This window comes from Diuraphis noxia, unplaced genomic scaffold, assembly GCF_037042655.1.
Source record: "Diuraphis noxia isolate RWA-SAM2 unplaced genomic scaffold, SU_Dnox_SAM2 contig0002, whole genome shotgun sequence".
Lineage (NCBI taxonomy): Eukaryota > Metazoa > Arthropoda > Insecta > Hemiptera > Aphididae > Diuraphis > Diuraphis noxia.
The window spans coordinates 78,423,276-78,449,075 of record NW_028301712.1 but is presented as its reverse complement, the minus strand read 5'-3'; the positions used below and the strand labels follow the sequence as shown (position 1 = coordinate 78,449,075).

Below are 25,800 nucleotides of genomic sequence, written 5' to 3'. Positions count from 1 at the left end.
ATATTTATTGAATTTACAGAGAGGAGCGATGAAATAAATAATAGTATTGTATTGTATTTTTTGATTATAAAAGAAAAATATAAAATATAGGTACATTGAAATACAATTTAAATCTTAAAAATATTATTTAATACTTTAAAATGTGTAAGTAATAATAATAATAATAATAATAATATATATTATATTATATTAATAATCTTGTTCTGAATTCTAGTTATTATTGTCATGGAGATTTTTTATAAATTGGACGAAAAAAATATGGTTGTAAGTGTGAAATTCAAATTCATGACCTTGACTAAGCCGCTGTTCTTATAGGCTACCGTATATCATCTCTCATTAGATACCTATACAATGAACATAAAAGGTTTCTATGATGTTCATGTCCAATCATTCAATTATATCAAGGAGTTAGTATGCGTTGACGCGTTGCACGGTTGAGGGTTAACATGTGACTACAAAATTAATTATAGGTGTATAAATTATTTGCATAAATAATTATGATGATTATTAAAATATAATTCATAGTCACATATTGATAGAATTGTGAACCTAAATTTAATCATAGTTAATTAAATTGTTAATTATGTATTTATACCTACCTAAAGAACAAAATATTCGGGTATGGGACATTATCAATGTTATTACATATACCTACGGTTGTAAGATATATGGATTTTATAAATGTTTAAATGCCATATGAGGGAAAATAACATTTTTATGAACATTCAAAAATCAATTCTCTTTAGAAATTTTGTCATCGTTTTTTTTTCGTTTTATACAAAAAAAGAAGTATAAAGTAGTATTAACTACTAACATAAAAATATATTTTTCATGGAGTACCTAGTTATATCACCAATCGAGACATACACCTGGGACCTGGCTTTTTTTTTTATACTACGTAATTTTATTATTTTAAAATAACTTTAATTACATATTCAGGTTACACTGAAATTAAACACTGTTAATTACGTAATTTCTGTTGAATAATACAAATGTTCATGAATTTGATAACACTGTCAATAATGTAATATTATAATTTATACTGCTATTTAAAAAAATATATGTATATTAATGATAAATTAACCGTAAATTCAAAGTATTAATAATTTGTCGGGTCGCAATTCAATTGTTCCTTAATGTGCTTTGTCGTTGTTTATTGTAAAAGGGAGGATCGAAATAGCAACTTAAGATTGTAAGATCTTAAGATCTGTTGTTTAGAAATCGCGAACAATGTGATCATTCGTATAGTCATGTCAACCAATGGAATTTCACAAAACGTGTTGAATGAATCGAAAAAAATTCAGCGACATTTAAAACAGCCCGGGTCACCAATATGATTATAATAATCAGTGTAGGTAAGTTGTCGGAGCGTCGGTGCAACATTGGCCGCCGATGTCACTGCACCATCACTGAGCGTCCGGATCCGGTGACGGCCGCTGCCGGCTACGCAGACTGAACCCGTTTTCGGGTGTCATGTGTAGATACGGCTGACCTGCCGGGTTGATGGCTGGTGAAGTGGCCACGGGCGGCGAGTCTGGCGTGTCGTAGAACGCCGGGTTGTACACGACAGTGGCGGACATTGACTGTCTGCGCCTGGCCGCACGCACCGTGGCCATCAGGGTGCCCGTGTCGGCCTTCCACAGGACGCCTGCACCGTGGCCGTCACCTTCGTCTGTGGTCGGGGCCGCGGCGCAGGCGTACGACAGTTCGGATGTAGACCGGTAGATGCCATTTAGTCCGTCGGTCGGCGACCGGTCGTGGCGACCCGTTGCAGACGTCAACATCGCGGGTGTCGCGCCTCGTTGCCGCCGTCTCTCTTTGCTGATCTTTCGAATGTCGTCCAGCACCGGCCCTTGTTTGTCTTCCGGCAATACCGCACACATTTCCTGTAACACCTCCCGGCCAAACACCGTAAAACATTATTTTCATGCCACGATAAATATTAATGTTGTGACTGTTGAACAGATTAAAAATGTCCTGATATTTTTCCTAAGTCAGACCCAACTCTATTCGGGTATATCGTCAGAAAAAAAAATAAGATTTTAAAAATAAACATAAACAATTTATAGATAATAATATTATTATATTAATAAAATATATAAATTAGTAAATATTTTTGAAAAGTCATTTTAACGTCATGAATATCATTTTATTTTTATTATTTTGAATGGAGTAAGGATTCATAGCATAACAATTACCTATATTTTTTTTAAACTCTAAATGGAGCAGATGTCTTATTGATTTTACAGTCATAAATAATCATAACTTGTACTTCTTAAAACTACTACTGATATAGTACAAGATCCACTATTGGAAAGTATTGTAATAAAATTATTCAAACACTTTTTTTTATTTGAGTACTACCTTATAATATGTGCCTTTCGAAAAAAAAATATTCTAAACACGTAAAAGTATTTAAAAACAAAATTTGTTTTTCTCAAAAAAAATATTTTATTAAAAAGTGGACACATCTTTAAGTTTAAATTTATTTAAGAAACTAGTTTTTTCTCCGAATGAAATATTATGATTGACCCTCGCTAATTTCTAATCATTCAAAAACTGACAAATTTAGCGTAGAATTAGTATTCTAATGTAGGTAAGTATATTTTTCGAAGTGCATTGAAATACTTATACGAATTATTTTAATACTCATTTATCTGAATATAAAATAAAAGTTTTTTTTTTCATTTATTTATTAGAGCCGCGACAACTAAGGTTATTGGCATATTGTACAATGTAAGCATTAAATTAGGTGCTAAATAAAAAATAACTTTATGAATATTAAGTACAATGTAGATTATTTATAAAGGTATAACGTTAAAATATATAATGTACAGCATTGATAGTGAGAGAAAGATAAAAATAAAATAAAATAAAAATACAAGATAAGGTTATACAATTTGGTTATTTTAAGAAACTTTATGGTTTTGATATTGTTTTCGTGATCGGGTCCAAGTGCTTCATATAGATGCTCAGGTATACTTAAGGCTGTTCTGGTGTCTGCGTAGTTTCGACAGTATAGGAGGTTATGTTTAACAGTTAAAGTTTCCCCACAAGTTGTACATAGGTCTGGGTTTAATAAAAGTTTTATTTACAAGACTGGTAAGGTCTTTAAATCTGAATAATTTGTCACGGACTGTTACAATGAAATTTAAAATACGAATAAATGCGATACACGTACAGAAAAAAATACATTTTTAAATATAATATTCAATAAACAGTCAAATTGGGCAATCCAAAAGTATTTTTTTCCTAAACGTCGTTTTTTCATCTACAATGATTTATCATTGAATTCAAATTTACCATATACATTATAGTGATCTTCTCAATTATAATATACCGCTGTACTTCACATAGGTATACATTCTATAGATACTATTATAGTATTTATAGAATGTATATAGTATTACTAATTACTATATACATGTGTTCAATGATTAGTAACATATATTGCCTATTTCCATACTTTCACGATCATAAAAACATATGCCACTGACCTAGATTATAATTAAACTGACATGACGCAATATATAAATTAAAAAACGATTCATCCTTTGGTATATATGTAGGCTACACCTATAGATACCTAAGCATTGTTTTCTTGTACTTAAATAGTTTTAATTATTCGATATTTTTATGCTTTTAAACTGAATATAATTAAATAAGTCAAGTTTTTACTCTATGTTCTGATAAAATTCCTTCTGTTGACATTCTGTGTAACAGTAAATTTATTTAAAATATATATAATATATTCAAATGAAAACCCTAAAACGTTTTGTAAAACACTATATCACTAAAACAGTGTTCGTTAAAAGCCTATCTGTTTTGTTTATACTAATATACAGACATAAATATCTTTGTATTCATTTTTCTACATTTTATAACATTCAAATGTGTTTACTTTTTTTAGATCAAACATTGCACACAATGATTTTAAACTGTATAAAATGATAGTGATTAAAAAACCATTTGAAAAAAAATAGGTAACATCACTATACGCTTTTTATCAATCCATACGTTTTTCTCATTTTTATACATAATATGTCTGAAAGCTTTTTAAGATAGGTTGTTGTAGAAATAAGAACATTTTTTACCGGGACAAAATCTTTGGTCATTCATTCACTTTGTATAACTAGCCTATTCCTCTGTGGGCACTATTATATTTTTTAGTAAAAATTTTTAATTCTTTTCACAACAATCACTAAAATATCTATTTATTTCATAAATTAAAAATGTATAAGTTAACTATGCTTGATCGCCGTCAAATATTCAAAGTAAACCTCAAACAAAGATAAATTAAAAAAAACCATATATTAGTATAACAGTCATAACTCATACGTTGCATACTGCTATGCATTATATTATGTCATTGAATCCCCACATATTAGTCGAAAAACATTTTTCTAATTATATTGTGTATAACTGTTATATTAATTTCATAAGTAGGTAAATGGGAATAAATATTCAAACCCATTCAGATTACACCTACGAATAATTTATTAAAATATTTTTAATAAATTATAAGTACACACCTACCTATACCTAATGCAATGATTTTACGTGAAAAAAATATTACACGGGTAGTAACGAACGTGAATAGAAACATATAAATATGTTTGTACTCGAATAAATAAACATATTAAAATTGGATATAATATTATACGTACATTATAATATAATATATATAATATAGTATGCAATATATTTATACCTTACTTTCTTGCCATAATGTATAAACCTCAAACGTAAAAGTAAAATTTAAGATAGAATTTTGAATAATCATAAGAAAATATAAAATATTATTATGATTTGTGAGATGTACCTACTTCCTTCATATTAAATTAAAAACATAATTTTTTTAACCAGGCAATTGAACTTATTAATTTTTACTATTATCAATTATCACAGTAAAATAATATTCAGATGAATACGTTGTATTGTCTGTGTATTGTTAGTGTTAAATGTTACGAAACTTTATTTAATTAAATACAACTGGATTTAAATGAATACACAATAATTGCATTCCAAAACTTCTTTACTATTTGTGTAGGAATAATATTATGTGAATACTTATGTAATAAAAATGCAACTATAAATCAATAGCAACAAGTTTGAATTTGATTTATCTGTGATGATTTAAGTCAATTGAAATGTCTTGGAACACAAAACATCAGATAGTTATAATATTATATTTTTAAAATTACCCAGTAATTGGTTTTTATTTAAGTTTTTAAAAAGTTATTTAAACTATTATGTGTCTTATTGACCTTAATGACATTGACATTGAAATATTATGTTATTTAGCATGATGAAATGAATTATTGTGTTTTTCAAAGTATTTCAATATTTAAAAACAAGTGTTTTGTTTTTTTCGATATAATCACTGTACATTTTACGAGTTACGAAAAAAGTTAGAAATATGTTTTCAAACAGTAATTAAAACCATTAATTCAGTTATCGTCAATAACACTATATACTGTTATATGCAACGTTGTATGTATAGTATACAATTACCTGCATAGTTATTATAAAAATATGTACCTAATGATTGTTATCAAATTTATTGAAATTCATACAAACTATTCGTTCTTAAAAAAGTTTATTTTATTTTAAATATCATTAAAAAAACTCGTTAAGTAAGATTGCTAATACTTTACATGTTAAACCCGTCCCATTCGTGTCTGAGTGGAATATTTCCTAACGATTTTTATAAACTGCACTATTAATATTTTAATAGTTGTCGTTTTTATTACATTTTTTATTTATACTATAATATTTACTATCTATACTATTGCATACGTATTATAATAATATGTACGAACATTATCCACGAGCTCTATATTTTATGGTAATTTTTAGAATACTGCATACATACCAAACAGATGAGTTATCTATTGAGAATTTACCGAACAAAAACAAAGTATTTTACTATTTTTAGATAAAAATGGCCTTTGAATTTTTTTTTAATTATTCAGTATTTTATCCTTTAAAAATTAATAAGGCACATTCAATTTATATTATACTAAATGATCAGACATTTTTTATGAAGACATTTAAATGCCCACATTAGGACAAATTTCTGATTATGTCATTGTTTCTTGGACAGCACATGTCTGTGTTCATTTCGATCACTTATACTCACTGTGTATTTTTGTAAGTTTATCAAGGCGTTGACGATGTTTCCCAGGACCCGATGGTTGCTCCTGTATCTGTTAGACGCAATCGTCGCTGTCATGGAGCTCTGCCACTGCAGACGGACGTACGAGGTGACGTTCGTTTTTGGAGCGTTTTTATTCTCGTTCAGCGAGCTGTCAGCTTCCAAAAACGACATGCCTGTCATGACCAGACCATATTATATTATACAAACACGAGAAACAAACAAATCAAAGGACCGTATAGAGATGTTTAGAGCTATGCATCTGATATTCTGATGATATTACCGTCCACATGCTACCTATATATGATTGGGTTAATCATTTACGAGCATGTGTATGTGTGTATATATATATATATATATATATAAGACGATGATATAGGACGTATCCACTGTTTTTTTTTTTTTAATTTTATTACGGCAGAAGATGGTGGCAGTCGCTATGCCTGGTTGCTCGTCAGAGCTAATCGTGATAGTTTGGTGGGGTTATGTGTGTATATATGAGGGGGGATGAGCAGGAAGGATTATAATTTGAAATGTGAAAAACGCAATTCACCTACCTCTAACCGTTTTGAATTTATTGGATACCGTGTCAGCCCGAGCGGAATACCGTTGTCTGTCCACGGCCCGACCCAGGCTGCGGGACGTGAATGTTTCCTGTTCGGGTTCCGAGAGCGATATACTGAAACGTTGCACGTCCCCCGGACCTGGTGTGCACACTATGTCTACGCCGTCCTGGAGTTCGACGGCAGCCAACAGCAGTTTGTCGGCCCATGACCACCCTGTGGAATTAACAACGCAGTTTTATGGTCGTGTTTATAATGCAATAACTGACGTTTAATTTAATAACTACACTGTACATAATATAGGTGTATAACCACGAAAACTGTTGTGTTCAACACCAGTTCTTACTGTTCCTAGTCCATTAAAATTTCATAGACCCAATGATTCGGGTTATAGATTTAAATATTAAATTTTTACGTTGTAATAATTAATTATTCAAGTATAATTTTATAACAAATAATCGATATTAGCCATCCCAAAATAATTTTTTGAGCTACCAAGACGATATTTTAAAAATTAACTAAACAGGGTCAGGCAATCCTATAGATTTCTGTCCACTGTTCAGATTATATACACTCATATATAATCTACATATATATATATAATATATTTATTTATTTATTATAAAAGTGTAAATTCATGAATCTGATAAAAAAAAAACTTGCTTATTTCATAATAATTAGGAAAAATATTTGTACAGATTTGCATCGTTTTTATTGTTTGTTGAGAGAAATATTTAATTCATACCAAAACGTGTTTCATGACCTAAAGATTCTGTATATAAAATTGTATTTTGCATTTATACGGCAATTTTAGTATTTTATAATATACGTCATACATTATGCAGTGTTTGTACTAAAGTGCTCTTTTTTATAACTCGACAAATCATGAAATGCAAAGTAAATAATAATCGTTTAAGATTATATATTTTTGATAAAAGTTGACGTGCTAATAACTTGTGTAACACGTTTTATATACACTATACAGAGTGATAGAAGAAAATCGAGGAAAATTTCAGAAAACGTATGTGCTTGTTTTATAATTTGCTGAAAAAAAATTTACAACGTCATAATGCTATAAAATATCTAAATACAAAAAATCTCACAAATATGAACAGCCTCCTTAGTTCCACCTGGAGGTATTTCAAAATCATTCGATGTTTTGCTAATTATTATATTCAAATTATATTTCATCATTGTTATTTGTATGCTGTATATTTTTTGTATAGTAGTTGGTGAACAAAATATTATATAGTTTTCCACCCAAATTATGCAGAAAATAATACGACCAGAAAAAAGTATTCGAAAATAGAAATATCCAAAATACGACGTATAATTTTTGTACAACGTAAAATACTACATTATAATAATAGGCAATAAATAATAACTTTCGATATTTATATTTCCACCAAAAACTTTTTTTTTTCTAGACATTTTATCCGTAGACATCATATTTTGATATCTACCTATGTTTTACAAAAAAATACTAATAGGTTTATCCGGTTTTCCAGTAAACCGGTTTAATGTTAACATCTACTGGTTTTTTCAAATTTTAAAAATTTTATGCCAAACCAACAAAATTTAAAAAATATGCATCATTGCCATTATAATATTATAACATTAAATACCGCATAATTTCATGGCCACAAATCAATCTGTACTCTTAATACCTTTCTGCATGGCGTCCAAAAGCGCATCAGTAGGTCGCACTTCGTCCCTGCACAACAGTTTGGCAAACGCGCCCAGCGAACGTAGCTCTTCCCGGTCCCACCGTCGTCGCCACTCGTCCAGGTGCCAACAAGTGGTATGTGACACGTCGTACAGCTGACGTAGAAACAGCGTCAACGGCGGGCCCAATCCTATTCGACGGCGCCTACACCGCAGAGGCCGGAAGTCGGTAGACGAGCGTGCCGCAGCCACCGAGTGAAGGCGTCCGAGTACGAAGCGAACGAGGTCCGAGTCATCGGCGATATCGGCCACCGTGGCGTCCGCGTACACGTCACACAGCAATTGGCGCACCGCTTCCGGTCCACTACCGGCGGACACTGACCGTCGTCGCTGACGTCCCGCGAGATACCGACCGCGGCGTCCACCATCGATACCGCTCTTTTTGTCGGCGTCCACGGCCAAACGTAACGGCCGCCGCTTCCGACCGTCGTCCTTTTTGTCCCGAGCGGTCCCGTAAATGGACAGCGCCTGTTCCGCGACAACCGACACCAGATACGCGGCGTCCAGCCCGATCTCGTCTCCTGCTACCAACCCGGTACTACACCGCGGGATCTTTTCTTCCGTCAGAAAGTGCCACGCGGACGACGATTCCGCCGCGCCCGTCGCAACCTAAACAATTAACTTTACTATACCATTTACGAGCGCAACACTGTAAACAACCCAAATTAACTGTCTATAACAGAGGTATTCAAACTGTGCGTCGCGGCTCGCGGGGGCGTCGCGAGAGTTTGCAAACGGAGCCACGTCAAAGCACCAAAAACCAAAATCTTACCCAAGTCTTCTATAATTAATGTAAATATTATTTGCAATCATTATATAGAAATAAAAACGATACATTTTACGATGCGACCATTTGAAGTTTTATTTCTAATACTAAAGTCACTGTTATTATAACCTATTATATAAAATATTCGCCATATTGTATCCGTGCGTTTTTAAAATTTTTCATAATAATTTGGGAGCCGTTAAAATATTGTGAGCACCCAAAATAGCCGCGGGATGAAAAGTTTGAATACCTCTGGTCTATAATCTATATATTATGGATAGTGTAATATCGTTACAATGATGGTTCATCTAGATATTTTTTTTTTCCGTTAGCCTAATCTTACAAACCGAAATTTGTTCAGTGAACTTTGCTGATGTTTATAAACTAAAAGTAAATGTTTGGTATAATTAAATGTATGATATTATTATATGTCAAGAAAAGCACAACCGATTCCTTATTAGAGAAGTGACGACAAATGGTATATTAATTGAATTGAATCTAGACAGTCGCTCGAGACGTGTGCTCGTTATTAATAATATAATATTATTGCACCGTGTCTGGTGTAGGTTATTTTTTCTCAAAATACTAATTTGGCGTACGATTCAAATATACATTTCGAATTATTTAACGCATAAATTGTATTTCGATGCAGCAGCGCAATCACTAATATAAAATTGTGTATGTGTCACATTCAAAAATTGAGTATTTACACTATATTATGGTCATCGGTCACGGTTAAGGATTTGCGGTAGTGGTTCCGCCCATGCGTGACCCTCGTAATGTTATGCATAGTTAATAGAAACCGTTATACAGGGACATTGTGTGTAATTGCCATTACCCTAATAATACTTCAGTTCGATAAGCAAAACGCACACCTATATAACCATGTCACGATATACTGAAATGTAGGTTTAGGATATTAATTATTATGTACCTGGGTATCATGACTGATGTTCACCTATTATACGATTGCCTGCTGCAGTGATGGTGGCCATAAAATAATATTTTTAGATGGGCCGATAAATCCAATATCGGTAATTAAAATATATTATAGTGATTAACTGTTATAGCATGATGATTTAAATATGATGTGAAACATTTGAAAACCTTACCGCCGAACCATACGATGTAAATTCTGAAACCAATTATCGCGTTAATTTTTCGAACACACAGCCGACGAACGATGGTAAATTCTATTATGATTGTTTTTTTTTTTTTCTAAAATTATGTATTATCAGACTTGTTTCACGCAACTGGTTATAATCAAACTTTTTTGTCCGAACGCTTGAAATTAAATAGACATGTTTATGATAGACGGTTTATATGAAATATCCATATATTATATCCACTTTAATTACATTTGAACTTAAACGTACCTACATTCACATACTTTATCATAATAATAATATATAGGTATACGCATAAGTATCGGATTCGTATGTCGCAGACACTCATAGTATATGTATATGTATATCTATCATATTATATAACACCTACAACCTGCGTCGACGGTTAAACGGTCAATATTGTCATTATTTGGGTCAATGAACTACAACAGTTAGCCTTTTGACCATCGGTATGTCATGATATACAGTCTCCGTAAAAAGTAATCAACTGCAGTCAAACGGTCCAAAATATATGAACAAAACGATCGTAAAATCATGCTCACGCAGTGCCTGGTGGCCAACATCCCCTTAAACACTTCACCGATGTACTCCACTTGTTTCCTCGAGTAATCGAACCTCCGGGGCTTCGGGTCCATGGTATCCAGCACCCGGTACCACTTGTGCAACATGACCGACTCCAGGTTCTGCCAGTAATCGGCGTCCGTGTTCTGGAACGCCTGTCCGGTGACGATCGAGTCACTGCCCATGGACTTCTCGAACAGACCGTACATGTACGCCTCCACGATCTCCACGTCGTTCTGGTAATCGTCTTCGGGCACTATCGTCCGACAGGCCCGCGGTGCGTTCAGAACGACGTTGGCGTAGGGGTAAAAGTACGACCGGTGGTGCTGGGCCTTGAGCGCGGCCACCAGCGCGTCGAGCACCGACAGCACGTGCACGGCCACGCACCGGTGGTCCCAGTCCTCGACCCGGCCGCACGCCTCCAGCCGGAACCACAACAGTGTCTTGAGCATGTAACCGCTAACCACGCACACGCCGTTGTCGCCCTTCCGCAGCTTTGGCACCTTTGTCCGGAGGAAGTGATAGATGTTGCTCACCACGCTCCGCTCCGAGTAATGCGTTTGGTATAGACACTCGGCCGCCGGGAATCTCATCTGCCAAGTGGCCGCCCGTCCGTAACACCGGACCGTCGGATGTGGCGCCACCGGAACCGCGTAGTATCCCTGTAATATGTTGTACAAAATAAATAATAATATTTAAATACGCCAACGAATCGATATACAATGTGCGTATTATAATATTAATTATATTATACAGTTTTGATGGTCTTATAAGTTATTATAATATACAATTTGAAATTTGCTAGTACCTATATAAATTATAAATTATCATTAATTATCTTGTGTTCTCATACATTAGATAGTAGTTAGTACTATCTATAATAAAGGCTTTCAATCTTTTTTTTTTACGTCGGTCCTAATTTAGATTCATAAAAATTATGTCATACTTAAAATGGTTAATAGATTTTTGAAACCGTAACAACTATAGGCCTGTGTAAATTATTACATTTTAATATTACATAGATTATGTAATAATATAATAATAATATAATATATAATATTAATATAATAATATAAATGGGGGACGCCCGCCTCGTAGATATCCTCATCGTATCGTTTTTATTTGTAACTATAAATGTGTGCTTTTGAAAAAGATTGACTGGATTTCAGTTATCATGTTTATTTTTAAAATATAAGATGATCAATTAAAATATCTAATCTATGAAAATATTTTAATATTATAATTATCATGAATTCACTATACGGGGATTTCTATGATATTCAGTTCTAAAACATTGATCAGGAAATCAAATTTTAAATTTCGAGCAGAATGCATTGTCGATTTACGACTAAACGACATCGAGTCGGTAAAGAATCTAAAATATTGACTACGATGAAATAAACCATTAGTTTATGGTGACACCATTAAAATGTGTACGCTCACCATTGTCGTGGCTTGTTGGTGTATGAGGATATCTGGATGAGTGAGTGGTATTCTGGACAGGACGTCTGTGTATTTAGGCCAACCGGAAAACTCGATGGCGGGCAGAAGAACTACGGCGATGTCACCATACGTTTTAGGACCAGATATTCGCAACTTGACGCACTGCGCGTCTTCGACGACAGCGATTCTTAGATCTCTCGGGTCGGGAAACTTACTAGAACCGGTGCTACCTGCGTTTATTTATATTATTATTTATAACTATTGACCATAATAATATTGTATAGGTATGGTAAGGCTATATAAATTAATGTCTCGCACTTACCCATCCCGAAAAACACATGTTCGTCTGCGGGACTCTTTAGGATCTCATGCAGCAATCCCGCGTCGACGATCTTACCTGGACACCCACACAAGTAACTTTCGTCCACGTCTTCTGGTCGACCGACGAAGTCACTCTTGCAAGAAGCAGACTTGGCCAGCAATTCGACGAAGCGCAATTTTAATTTATCACTATAAATTTATGAGAATAAATTACAATATCTAGTAAAATTAGGGTATAATAAAAAAATATAGCAATTAGCTTAAAATAATTTCTCATTTCAAATACTTGGGATCAATAATAACACAAGAATACAAGATAATGAAAAGATGGAAAATAAATAACTAGGATACAAATAGAATACCTATGCTTCGTTCAAAAATCTTATAAAAATGACTAAACATTCAATTCTACATGATTCTGATGCCATCAATAGTTTTGAGCGCGTGAAAAATTCTCAAAAAAAAGTAATATAAGTATCTTGTGTCTTACTCTGGTACTTTGTAATGAAGAAAATGTAATAATGATGAGCTGATGAACTTATTTCCATACTGATCATAAAAGAAGAAATCACGAAAAGAAATCTTACGTCAGCCATTATATACACTTGAAGAAAAGAAGACTTATTGATAAAAATAATTATTAAAAATTAGTAGATTGGAAAAAATCTCCTTAGGTATACACCAAGCTAAGTTAGAAAAATAGAGTTAAAAAAAAAATTCCATGTAATAAAACCAGACAAACGATACGGAGACAAGTAGCAGATAGCATTGTGATGGATGGCAGAACATTTCTTTGGACGATAATACAGTCAGTCTTGATTGCTGAACCTCACAAAAAAATAATTATCATAATATTGTCACACAGCGTTAGAGATTATCGTCGTATCCATTCAATCTAGACTTTGGGTAAAGTATTTAAGTGCAAAATAAAAATAATAATAATAATTATGACGTATACTATACGATCAATGTCATTGAAAATTACATAATTTTGATTTCGTAGTCATTTTATTTAGTAATAACTAATAAGTATTGTAGATTTTTTTTCCGAAATTTGTCGCCTACAAATATGTATGTTTATTCGTGTGTGTGTGTAGAAACTATAAAATAAACTTTTATCTAGATCGACCTTGTCTTAGAGAAAGAAAAGGGTATACAAATATTTTTTTTATGTCTGTCCATATAGAATGTTTAACAAAACATGGTTATCAAATACCTGTCAGTGAAAAATCCAAATTTTGATTAATGGTGCGTATCCATACTGTAAATTACATCAAACTATCAAATCTCTGGATATGTTTAGAATTGGCACGTTTCATCAATTTGAGGTTATGCGCGTTAATCAAAACCGATCATTAAAAGCTTGACATGATACATTATAAGTGAATATTTGTGACAATGTAAACACACAAGAACAATACAAAAACATTTCGCGCGTACCTAACCCGTTTCAAACAATATAAAAATAACTATTACTATTATTATTATTATCATCGGTAGAAATTTGTGAAACGTAGTTGTAATAAGTCCCAAATGATAGTCAATCGTGGAGATTTGCGTTTCATAATCCCAAAAGCCTACCCTTTTGTTATCCTTTTTAGCTTTATGTTTTTACAGCAGCTCAAGTGAAATATAAATCACCATTGGCTGTATATTATACTCAAGCAAACGATATTATTATTATAGTTCTCGTAGCGTTTTGACTAAATATATTACGTTGAACATTTTATATTCATGTTCATTGTACATTTGTACTTATCACTTGACAACCATAATACAACTGTGCAATAAACGACTTAATATATTGCTATTGTTTTCGTGATATTAATATACATTTAATTAGGATATGTATACAATGTAATATTTATATTTATAATAATTTAGTATATTACATTTTTATTACACTAAGTTACAAAATAAACATTTTCTTTTAACAACAATAATTCATCAATAATAAAATACTCAATATATTGTCACACCGAACAAAAACTGATTTAAATATATAAACGATATCTCAATTATTCTTATTTGTTTAAAGTTCAAAGCCTATATAAATATATATTCAGAATATATTTTTGAAATTAGTACCATTATATTTTATTAAAATACAAATAAATTATACCATAAAATAAAACCTATAGACAAAAAATAAAATAAATTTAATGGTTAATATTTTTTCATGATTTTTTACTAAATTGTTAATGTATTACTATGTAGTACGTTTTGAGTAGAACTATAAAGTTGGAGCATAATATTTAAATGTAATTGCTTTTTTCCGCTTTTTGGTTAAAAATAAATTTGAATTGGCTTGGATCAACACAAATATATTTCTACCAACATAGTTAAAGCAAAACAAATTAATGCAAAGCTGTAGTTTTTCGTTTATCTTTCTTAAAAAACTTTTTATCTCCATAAATTTATAACTAAAGGTAACAACTTTTACCATTCATTCTATACAATTAAACGTATAATGTTGTTATAATTAAAATTAGTATTATTTTACCGTCTAAGATATCCATCATTGTCAATTAAATCGGCCCATTTTTCGGGTTCATTAGTGACCAGTCGGATTTTAGCAAAACCTTGGGGTACGCCGTCTTCTTCTACTACACATTTTACTTGGTAGTCAAAATTGTCTTCGTAAATTTTCGGTTCTGACAATACGTCAAGTCGTATATAGTAACTAAAACTTTTGGACAACTGAAATTATATTCATTTTATTAGAATAAATAGATTATTATTTATTGAAAATTAATTTATTGTATATAGTTTAGTAAGTATACTATTATATTTTAAATGTATAGTAGGTATATTTTTATTTTTATTACTTATGATTTACCAGACCTTTATTGATGTTGACATGGGTTCTGCAGTGATCAAAAATTTACAGGCGAATCGTTTGTCCAATTTACCGATTCCGCACAACAAACGTTGCATAATACGATTGACCATGGCTTCAACATTTAGTGATGATGAACTAGCAGGTAAGTCATCTAAAAATAATTTTTATTGCAGATTAGATTATATTTAACACAATATAAAAAATAGCTAGCAAAATACTTATAACCTATATAACTCATTATAAATTAATATAATAAATGGTTATCATATTTAATTCATTTTGAAACTTTTAAAACATTAAAAAACATACAATATCAGCTATTACTGGCTTAATATTATCACTTATTAATTAAAAGCTCAAAAGACAAATTAAATATTTTAAAAAACCATAGACCTAAAAGGTATATTATATTTTAAATATTAAAAACTTATAGTTATATTCATAACTTAAAAATATTTATACAAGTATAGGTAGGTATCTGATAATTTATGTATAATTTGCATTAATGAATGATCTCAATATTTCTAAATATTTATTAATCTTAATTAATTTTTCACTTAAATATATACATTATACGTACAATATATTTATTTATTATTAATCGTTTTAAGGCATCAACTACGTGGTTATTAGCCAGTTAAATTTTTTTTTTAGAATACATTATATATTATATTGTGGTCTATATGTGTCTAGTCTATGCATGTGTTTTATATATATTCATAATATTTGAATACAATAAAATGAACTAGATAAATTATTGTAATAAAATAATAAATACGCTAATTATTTGTGTAGCTGAAAGTAAATACCTTATACTTATTATCATTGAATTAAATTTGTTTAACATAAAAAAAATTCCTTTCTAGAATGTAACAATTGATCCAGAAACTAAATAGCGACACCTAAAAATATATATATAATATATTTGCGATTGTAAAAGTGGCAAGGTTAAATTGGTAAAAAAAGCATTGAAATACAATTTAAATTAAACATTTTATTCCAATTCTGAAACAGAATGTATACAAATAAAATATATTTAGTATAGACTATAGAGTTTAATTCACAGTTTTTTTAAACTGAATATTTAACTATCAATCTTGTTTTAAAATAATATTTAAACAGTACAATTATAGAGATAAATATAATTCATGATCGGAAAAAATGATGTGATGGCAATAACTATTGTAGGGTGGTATAATTCAGTAAAAGAAAAAAATAAGAAAAAGAAAACTCTAGAACACAGTTATTATTTGTCACAAATATTAAAAATTAAATATTTACATAAAACTAAGAATATTAATCATAAATTGAATTTTGAAAGTTCCCGCAAAGATATTATTTGTCAAAACTTTCAAGATCTTTTAGTAATAATTTAAAGTCTTAAGAACCTGAATCTTAAAATTTTAATCCAAATCATATACGAACGAAAATAAAAAAACCTAATATATTATATAATACTTCTTATTAAAAAAAAGAAAAATATTTTGTATAAAAAGATTCAAAATCATTTTTTAATGTTTTTCTTTACGTTTTAAAAACAGTAATGTAACTATCACCTTATTTACGAATCTTAAAATATATGACAAGACGTTGAGCTGAGCATTTTCCTATTAAAAAAGTAATATAAAAATTGAAATTTTTATAATAAGTGAAAAATATGTAAACATATTAAATTATTTAAGTAGTCAAAATTAATATTTCAAGATAGAAATTAATCATCCAACATTACAAGTACTACTTTCGTTTTATACATTAATTTTATACCTACAACATACATTCGTTATTAATTATTTAACACCGTTTCCTTTCAAAGGTGTATTAATGCGAGCTAGTTTTCATTTTAATATAAAGATGTGTTTTCCATTTAGTGCTTGAGTTCGTTTTTTAAAGGGAAGAATAATAATTAATGTAGTGTGCGCAAACGTCAAAGTAAAAATAAATATATAAAACATCTAAAGCGATAACATTAGTTATACGATCCTCTGAAATTTGAAAGTTTGAAAGGTATTCACTATTCACACTCTTTCCTACTACGTCTTGCACTTAATAGATTTTAAAGATTCTTTCTATATTTTTAAGCTTGTTTATTTTATTTTAACTATTTTATCGGTAATTTATTAACTAACAAGAAACAAAAAAAAAAACAAATTGTTGTAGATAGAGGAATTTCATTGATTATTTATAAATGTATAGTATTTAAACATTATGTTCCATATTATTCTATTGAAAACTCAATCCATGGACTTATTAATAAATAATCAGTAGCGATGTGTCTGGTATCTATATAAGGTTATGATTATTACTAACTTGTACGTGTTTAACAAAAATTGTTTAACACGCCAAAAAGTTTAGATTTGTACGCATACACCTACAACTATAATATTTGTATAATTACAGTTTGTTCATAGATTGTGATTTGCTGCGTTGCAGGACGATTATAATTTACAAAACACACGTAATGCACGGTCTGAGCTAACTTGTCAATCATGTAAACATTTCTTATATCTGTATCATATCGGGTGTATAATTATGTGCCTGCTATATTATATCAAGCGAACATTTTACCATATTTTATAATTGCGGAGAATCTCTTACAATCTATTACATTATTTGAAGTTTCGAATACCTATAAAACTTTTTCTATATTGCATAGTGAATATTGCATAAATACATAGTGTATGTGGTTTGGTTAGAGAAAAAACGGATAGAATTTGGTTTATGTAAACTTCACCGACGAAAAAATCAGGAAAAAGTATAATATTAATATTGCAGCTAAAAGTATAAAGTTACTTTGTATTTAACATTTTTTAGAAAATAAAAATAATAATTGTCCAAACAAATTATACAAATTGCGATGCTTGTAGTAACACTTCTTTCACTAGACATGAATTTCAAGATTTTGTTGTACTTATAATTGTTACATAACAGCAATATATTGCCTCTTTGGTCAGTATAGTTAATTGTATTTAGGGCATGTTTAGTTAGACGATAAAATATTACTGTAAGTAGATATAAACATTTGTAAAGACTGACGGAAGAACACTAAGAAGGATTATGTTTGTCTAAGTATAAGTAAGGAAAGTACTGTTTTACAATATTACGAAGATAAAATCATTTGAAATATTAATAAATCAATTTGGAGCATTATTAACTAATATAAATTGTAACAATTATGATATCATCCAAACGGATTTGACTTTTAAATGTGGGAAGGCCTTAACACTAGCGAAGTTTTCATACGGCATAGGTACACTCATTACAGAATTACGAATGTAAGAAAATAAAAGTAGCGTAATTTACATTGGATCTTTTCACTACCTTCATCGAACTGGTATTCTGGATAAGTTTAAATCACTTATTTGATGGGTGATTCGGATGTATTTTTTATTAAATTTTTTTTTTTTATCAATCGTATGGATGTGAATTATTTGGTAAAACGTACAAAATAAAATGTTTTTAAGTGGAAATGTTTTGGCATCAGTTTATCATAGACGAACTTATTTTTTCTACCTTCATCATTATTATTTATGGATGTATTGTTATTCAATTAATAATACTGAATCACTAAATAATGAAGTTACATTTTAATCACTAAGGATACGGTAAATAAAAAACGAGAAGTTTTTTTGTAATGATATCTTTCCGGTTAAGATATTTAATCCGAATTTATATGGCACTAATTATTTTTTAACGGTCTTCCTACACGATTTGGTACTCAACGTTGATGTTGAACGATGCTGCGTCGTCGTCAAAAGTCGTTGAAAGCCACCTGAGTGTACGATAAGGCATTCGAGCTACCAAGCTACGTATCGGTTACTTCATATATCACCTCTACTGGTTTAATTTGATCTATCGCAATAGGAACGCATTTTATTTATTCCGATCCTTATATGTTGTTCGATTATTTCTCAAAATAAATTTTAGGAGCCTAAAAGCCACAAACCACCATTACGCACAGCAGGCTTGGCCTAATATTGAATCTTAAAATTAAAAAAAAAAAAAATTAACAGCTCATTGTACAATTACTTTTTATTTTTAACGTATATATGGTTACAAATGCGTGGTAATACCTATTACAATAACAAATATATTATGCCTACCTAATAATAATCGTATATTTATTTATTTATTAGATTTATTAGCTATCTACTGCAGATAGATACTGTTATAAATATTGTTTATTTTCATGAATTATTCTTATATAGTGATTGTCATTTACGTTTACTTAAAAATTTAGTGACGATAGACGGAGAAAAAAATGTTCGTGTACTACGGATGGTCATTGTTGTCAACAAACAATGGAAATAATAAATTTAATATATAAAATCATTCAGTGTTCGTGTAGTCATATGGCATTATACCTTCTAGTATATTAAAACGCTACATAAAATATATATCATAAAATTCCATATAGCATGTGCACTATAGGAGAGCGCTGTGCATGTGTCCGATAAAAAAAAATCGAACACCTCGTGTGTTCGGCCACGTCAATCGCGGTGGATATAAATCAGCTCCCATATGGAACGATTTTGTTTGTTCTCGTGTTTATAATAAGACGTATTAATTACTATGAGGTACCCACTCTTAGTAGGTAAATTCATTCGCGCGGTTGGCTTAGAGACGTGTTCGTTGCAGCATAGGATTTACACGTACCCGAATTTTCGTAACCGCGCAGTAAGTTGTCGTTGAGCCGTTGCATCTGACCGGCGTTGAAATGCAGTTCCATCGACGGCAAGTATAGTTCCTTGTCGGCTCGGAGATGACCGCGGCCATTCTCAGCGCTGCTCGTTCCGCAACCCATTGTGTGCGACTTTTCACACGTGGTAACCGAAAACGGACTGACGTGGAGGCTGTTCCGTCCGACCGACAACCGGTTGCGGAAGAACACTTCCGGTCGGCGCTGCTGCCCATGGATATCGTCTCCCCGCCAACCACCGACAATCGCAGATCTCCCACCGTGTACGGTGTCACAGGAGTTCCGGTCCACGTTTTTTGCATCCGGTCCGCGCCGTATAGGTAGTGATATAATGATGATATAAATTATTTTATTATATCATCGCATAATACGAGTACCACCCACCCACATATTAATATTATTATTATTATTATATATCACATATGTATACATTTCGGGCACATGTAATAATAATATGTTTAGCGTATACGCATGGTGAGCGCGTACGTGCCACGCCGTCCAAATTCAAACACCATGACGTCAAAACGTGTATCTACGCCGTGTATGCTTTTTACGTATCATAATAATAAATAGCTGCAGCGTGTGTACAGAATACACGACCATCGGATCAAAATTGATTTTCGTACACGGAAACCGCGTGTGTATGCCTAGAAACGTTGGTTACTGCTTTTTTCCTTTTTTTTATTCGTCCGGTATAGGAAGTGATTTTAAAATAAAAAATAAAATGCTTCGGGAACCCTGAAACGATAAACCTGCAACCACGCCTATAAGTAGTTCAAACACTTTAAACATTATAAATCTGCAATAAAAGAGAAATAAAAATTTTCAAATATTTTATTATTATTATTATTCAAAGTGACGACGTGTTATTATAATTAATTAATTAAATTCATCAATTATAATGTAACGATGACACCGTTGTCGTTAATGGTTTCTAGATGTGAACGCACCCGTCTTCGGGCCTGTGCCTAGGTACTGACGCGGTTAGTTAAGCTCATAGTTAAGTCATCTGCTTCACGTCGATTAATTTTTTTATGATAAATTATTTTTTTACTGTACATGTTTTTGTTCTCCGTGCAAAGCATATCGGAAAGTCTTTGCACAGCTTTTCATTGGATTTACGTCATTAACTAACCGGTACACAATTGGAACGTATTTTAGTAAAATTTTATTTTGTAACAATTACCTATACGCCTTATTCTTATTTTTGTATGTTGGTTAATTAAACCACGTGTTATATACCAGTGCATAAGTCGGTAAGATTTACTGAAAATAGATTTTCTTAGAAGTTTACTCGACCCCCAGCTAGACTAGGTACTGCAAAACTTATCGATTATGTATTCCACGTGGACCGAAGTTCGTATTCCACTCTGACATAGTCTCGTGTATTATGTATATAGTCACACGTTCGATACGTCAAACCAGATAAAAATTATGAATCGTTAGAGTTTCCGTGGGGAAATCTTTATAAAGAAAATCAAAACGAAATAACGTGTGACGTTTAGGTTTTTGCGAATAATTTTATGGTCGAAGTTGTCCATGTGTATAATAAATAAATTAGATTAAAAAATAATCATTATTCCACCTAAAAAATGAATAAATATTTATTTTTTTAGTCGCCTTATTTTGATGTAGGGTAATCTAGTAGTATCTATATTATAAAAATGCGTATAAAAATTAATTCAACTTTTTATTTTTCTATACCTATAAGTACATTATATTTGAATTAGACGCCTTTGACACATTATTTATTATTTTGATCTTGGTAACGTCATAGTGAAAACATACATTTAATTTATAACGAAAATGTTCTAGTAAGTGAAAAAAAAATATTAACAACCAAAAAGTTCTATCTGAAAATATTTTGATTCTTATTGGAAATTTTTTTACATTGTCATGATTAAAAAAAAAAAATATTAGTGTTAACGCAAAACAATTTCGTAAATTTCTAGATGTGCTATCTTAAATAATAAGATACAGTTTAAATTTAAAAATAGTTCAAAATGAGTTTCCTGAAAAATTTGACATTTTGAGATACCTAACACTATTTTATTCTGAATTCATGCAATATCAATATTTTTAAAATGTCCATTTTCCGCCTGTATGTTAAAATAATCTTTAATATCTATGTATTTGAAACCATCCAAGAATTCATTATAAATCATATAGCCTATAGGTACGTATATTATTTATACACAAACAAGCATGGACAAATAAGATTAATAAAAACCGTAAGATTGGTAAAAGGCACAGACCATTATGCAGACTACAGTATACAATCTAACATAATAATATTATTACACCTTAAAAAATATATTTAAAAGGTAGGCACGCAGTTATTACATTTCATATTTTACTATAAAAGAATTATATACATATATAATGATTATAATGGTAGTATTAAAATTAAGAATGTTTATAGGTACCATTTGCTATTCGAAAATACTAATCAACATAGATGTTATTATTAAACATAAGAATATTATTATGCCTAGGTATTTGGTGCTATTATAATTTAAATTTATGCAGTACAGCTGTTTAGTGTATACTGTATAATGCATATGGGTAGGTTGTTGCTATTTTACCAAATATATTATTATAATGGAAATTTAAAATTAATTAAATATTGTTACTTCACAGTTTATAGTCATTTAAATGCATAATTGAATGTCGTAAAATATGATGTTTTAATAGGTAAAATAAAATAATATAATTTTATTGTTTTGTTCGTTTTTAAACCGAAAAATAAACGTTAAAATAAATCGTGATTTGATGGACGGTGCTGAGAAAAAGAGCGAGTTGAAATAAACATTGTAAATATTTACTAGTGAACTCATGCAGTGTACTATTATGCGAACAAAACCTGTACAACTGTTTTTGTAACATTCGCTGTGCATGACAACTTTAACCAATTAAATAAATTAGTGAAAACAACTTATTTGCAAAGCGCAAAACCCATTCAATTGTACAAGCTTAAATGGCCTTATGTTATACACCATAGCTAAAAACCAAACTACAAATGTGTTTATAAATTAAATTTTTTCTGGCATATGTTCAAAGATAAAATAATCATTCATTACATTGAACACTTTAAGTGTAGAATATAACAACAATATACTTAGAATAATAGCATATACATGATACTTGGACATTGAATATAGTAATTTTATCTTATTGCTCACGTAGCCTTTTTAGACTAATATATGCATAATTTTAATACAACAAGACTAACACATTTTTTATTGTAACATTAACTATTTAACTTTAGAAAATCAGTAACCACATAAATTATACTATTAAATTATTGCGAATTCAAACAATTTATTACAAATGTATAATAGAATATGAGGTGTATCTAAAATGTATATTTTATGTTAAACGAGTTTTAAAAAAATTGCTACATTATTATTAACGTACCTAAATGTTATAAATTTCGAATTAAATCAGCCTTGCCCAAGCATTTTCCATAATATATTGATTTCATCGTCCTAACTGCCAAACATAACCGTTGATGATTTTTAGAATATTTAACGGCATCGCTTATTGTTATACCTAGCTAAAATACGCTTCCATAGTAATTGAGCACTCAAGTTGTTTTTATTTTAAAATAAAATGAATCAGTGAAAACATATAACAATATATCGTAATAAAATTATTTTTAATTAAAAAGTAGATACTAGATATATAGACATATACGCATATAGAATAAGACAGTCACAACAAAGTGTGCATTTATTATAATGTTATAACTAACAAATTATACATGAGTTATACAGACTTTCAGCTTTAACTGTTATGATGTATACAGTGTAAAAATCAGTTTTTTTTTTACATTATACTTTGAATTTTATCGTTACGTCTCGTTGTGTATGATCTACTGCAAATTTAAATTCAACGAATCTAACTTTAATTGCTTAACGATATTTAGATATACATATTTATAACACTTAAAAATATTATAAATCTTAAGAATTTTACAGTTTTTTTTTTTATCTGTTGGAACAGTAGCACCGGAGTGTTTAAAATATGCTATATGACCTCGTACATCAGGGGTCCTCCATTATTCCCCCCCGTTTTTATAATTTAACCACAAGATGCAAATCAAAGCATCTACAAATAAGTAATGTAACGTTTAATAGTGTATTTTTCATTATAAACGTATATTCTGAATACAATACACGGCAGTAACTTATGGCGGTCATCCCATCTAAAAAATCTATTATGACATAATATGTCATATATAAATTGGGTGATCGGCACAACTATCTTGGGTTTAAATAAATGCTATAACTATTACCATAGCATAAACACCCAAAAATCAATTGACTAGATAAATATTACTTAAATTATTTACAAAATCGTTTCTATTATACAAAAATCATGTTAGAATTAACTTTAGAGTTAATCGACTTTTATTCCGAATAAGGCATTTTGTACATGTGTTGTGTACTATAATACAGAAAAATAATGCAGAAAATCAAACGTTAGTACAATATATGTATAATAATTTAATATCAAGTATTTAATTCTCTATTTTCCTAAGACGCAACAAACATAACATATAAATAATGTAAGCCAAGTATAAATGTGTTGTAGTAAAGACATATAGGTTATAGATTTATCTACTCACGATGAGAGTTAGAGATATCACCACTGTCACGACATGCGACTACCACAATGATACAAATAGTATAAACTTTTTTCATGTAGCGTCTCTAAAATAGAAGTAGGTACCTATTAGATTTTTCAATATTGCATTTATATGAATAAATTCTAATACAAAAATTTAACTTATAATTGAATAATGTAGAATAATATAAAAATAATGCTATTGTCTTTATTTAATTTTATTGAACAAAATTTGAAATATGAAACGATATTATTATTATATATTGTTTTTTTATGGCATATTATACTAAAAATGAACAATATTGAACACGATTATATTATAATGTTATCTAGTACCCTAAATAATTATCAACATAATATATACCTAATCATCAGAGATGTTTAACGTTAGAAGACATGGCACACTTACAGTAATCCATTAACCTTCAAACTTTGCGTAATTTTCGAATGCAACTTAAATATCGACCAATCAGCGCACGGCACCAAATAATTTACCAAGAACCCAATTTTGTATAGTTATATTGTAGCACGTAATACCTATAGTATACCGGAACCTAACCTAACCGTGGCTTTGTGTAAGGTACACATTAAAAAATTAATTAATTAATTATTGAATCTTTCAATATTTATTTGAGTAAGTAATTTTGAAATAGAATACATTTTATTCAACATATTTTGTAATGCATACATGTATGGTTTAGTTCATTGAATGCACCATGAAACAAAGCATATATTAAAATATAGGTACATCTTTTTTTATACAATTTTATAAACATTAATGCTATAAATTTTTCTCAATAGGTTCTGAAACAAAGATGTTTTTTAGTTAATAGAAAATAAACATAATTTTTTAAACATTCTCTTTTCAAAAATATATCCACGTGTGAAAATCACTGTTATTTTTATATTATTTTATGTTATACCAATATATTACACAAATATTAACAGTTGTTTTAATTTATAACTTCTA

The 25,800-nt window shown here is 30.3% G+C and overlaps 1 protein-coding gene across 2 annotated transcripts; it reads right to left on the bottom strand.

The window, feature by feature from the left end:
- Window positions 1-999: 999 nt before the first annotated feature.
- Window positions 1,000-20,352, bottom strand: LOC107171560 (uncharacterized). 2 transcript variants are annotated; one of them, XM_089220557.1, is made up of 10 exons: window positions 20,159-20,352; window positions 15,508-15,656; window positions 15,167-15,363; window positions 12,665-12,852; window positions 12,343-12,572; window positions 10,881-11,561; window positions 8,388-9,054; window positions 6,715-6,936; window positions 6,143-6,333; window positions 1,000-1,895 (listed from the first exon to the last, which is right to left on the bottom strand). In XM_089220557.1, exons 1-10 carry the CDS (start codon window positions 20,304-20,306, stop codon window positions 1,407-1,409), a joined length of 3,162 nt encoding a protein of 1,053 aa, XP_089076683.1. In that variant the 5' UTR covers window positions 20,307-20,352; the 3' UTR covers window positions 1,000-1,406. The 2 variants fall into 2 exon arrangements, with proteins under 2 accessions (XP_089076683.1, XP_089076684.1); XM_089220558.1 differs by having other exon boundaries at window positions 1,000-1,886.
- Window positions 20,353-25,800: the final 5,448 nt, after the last annotated feature.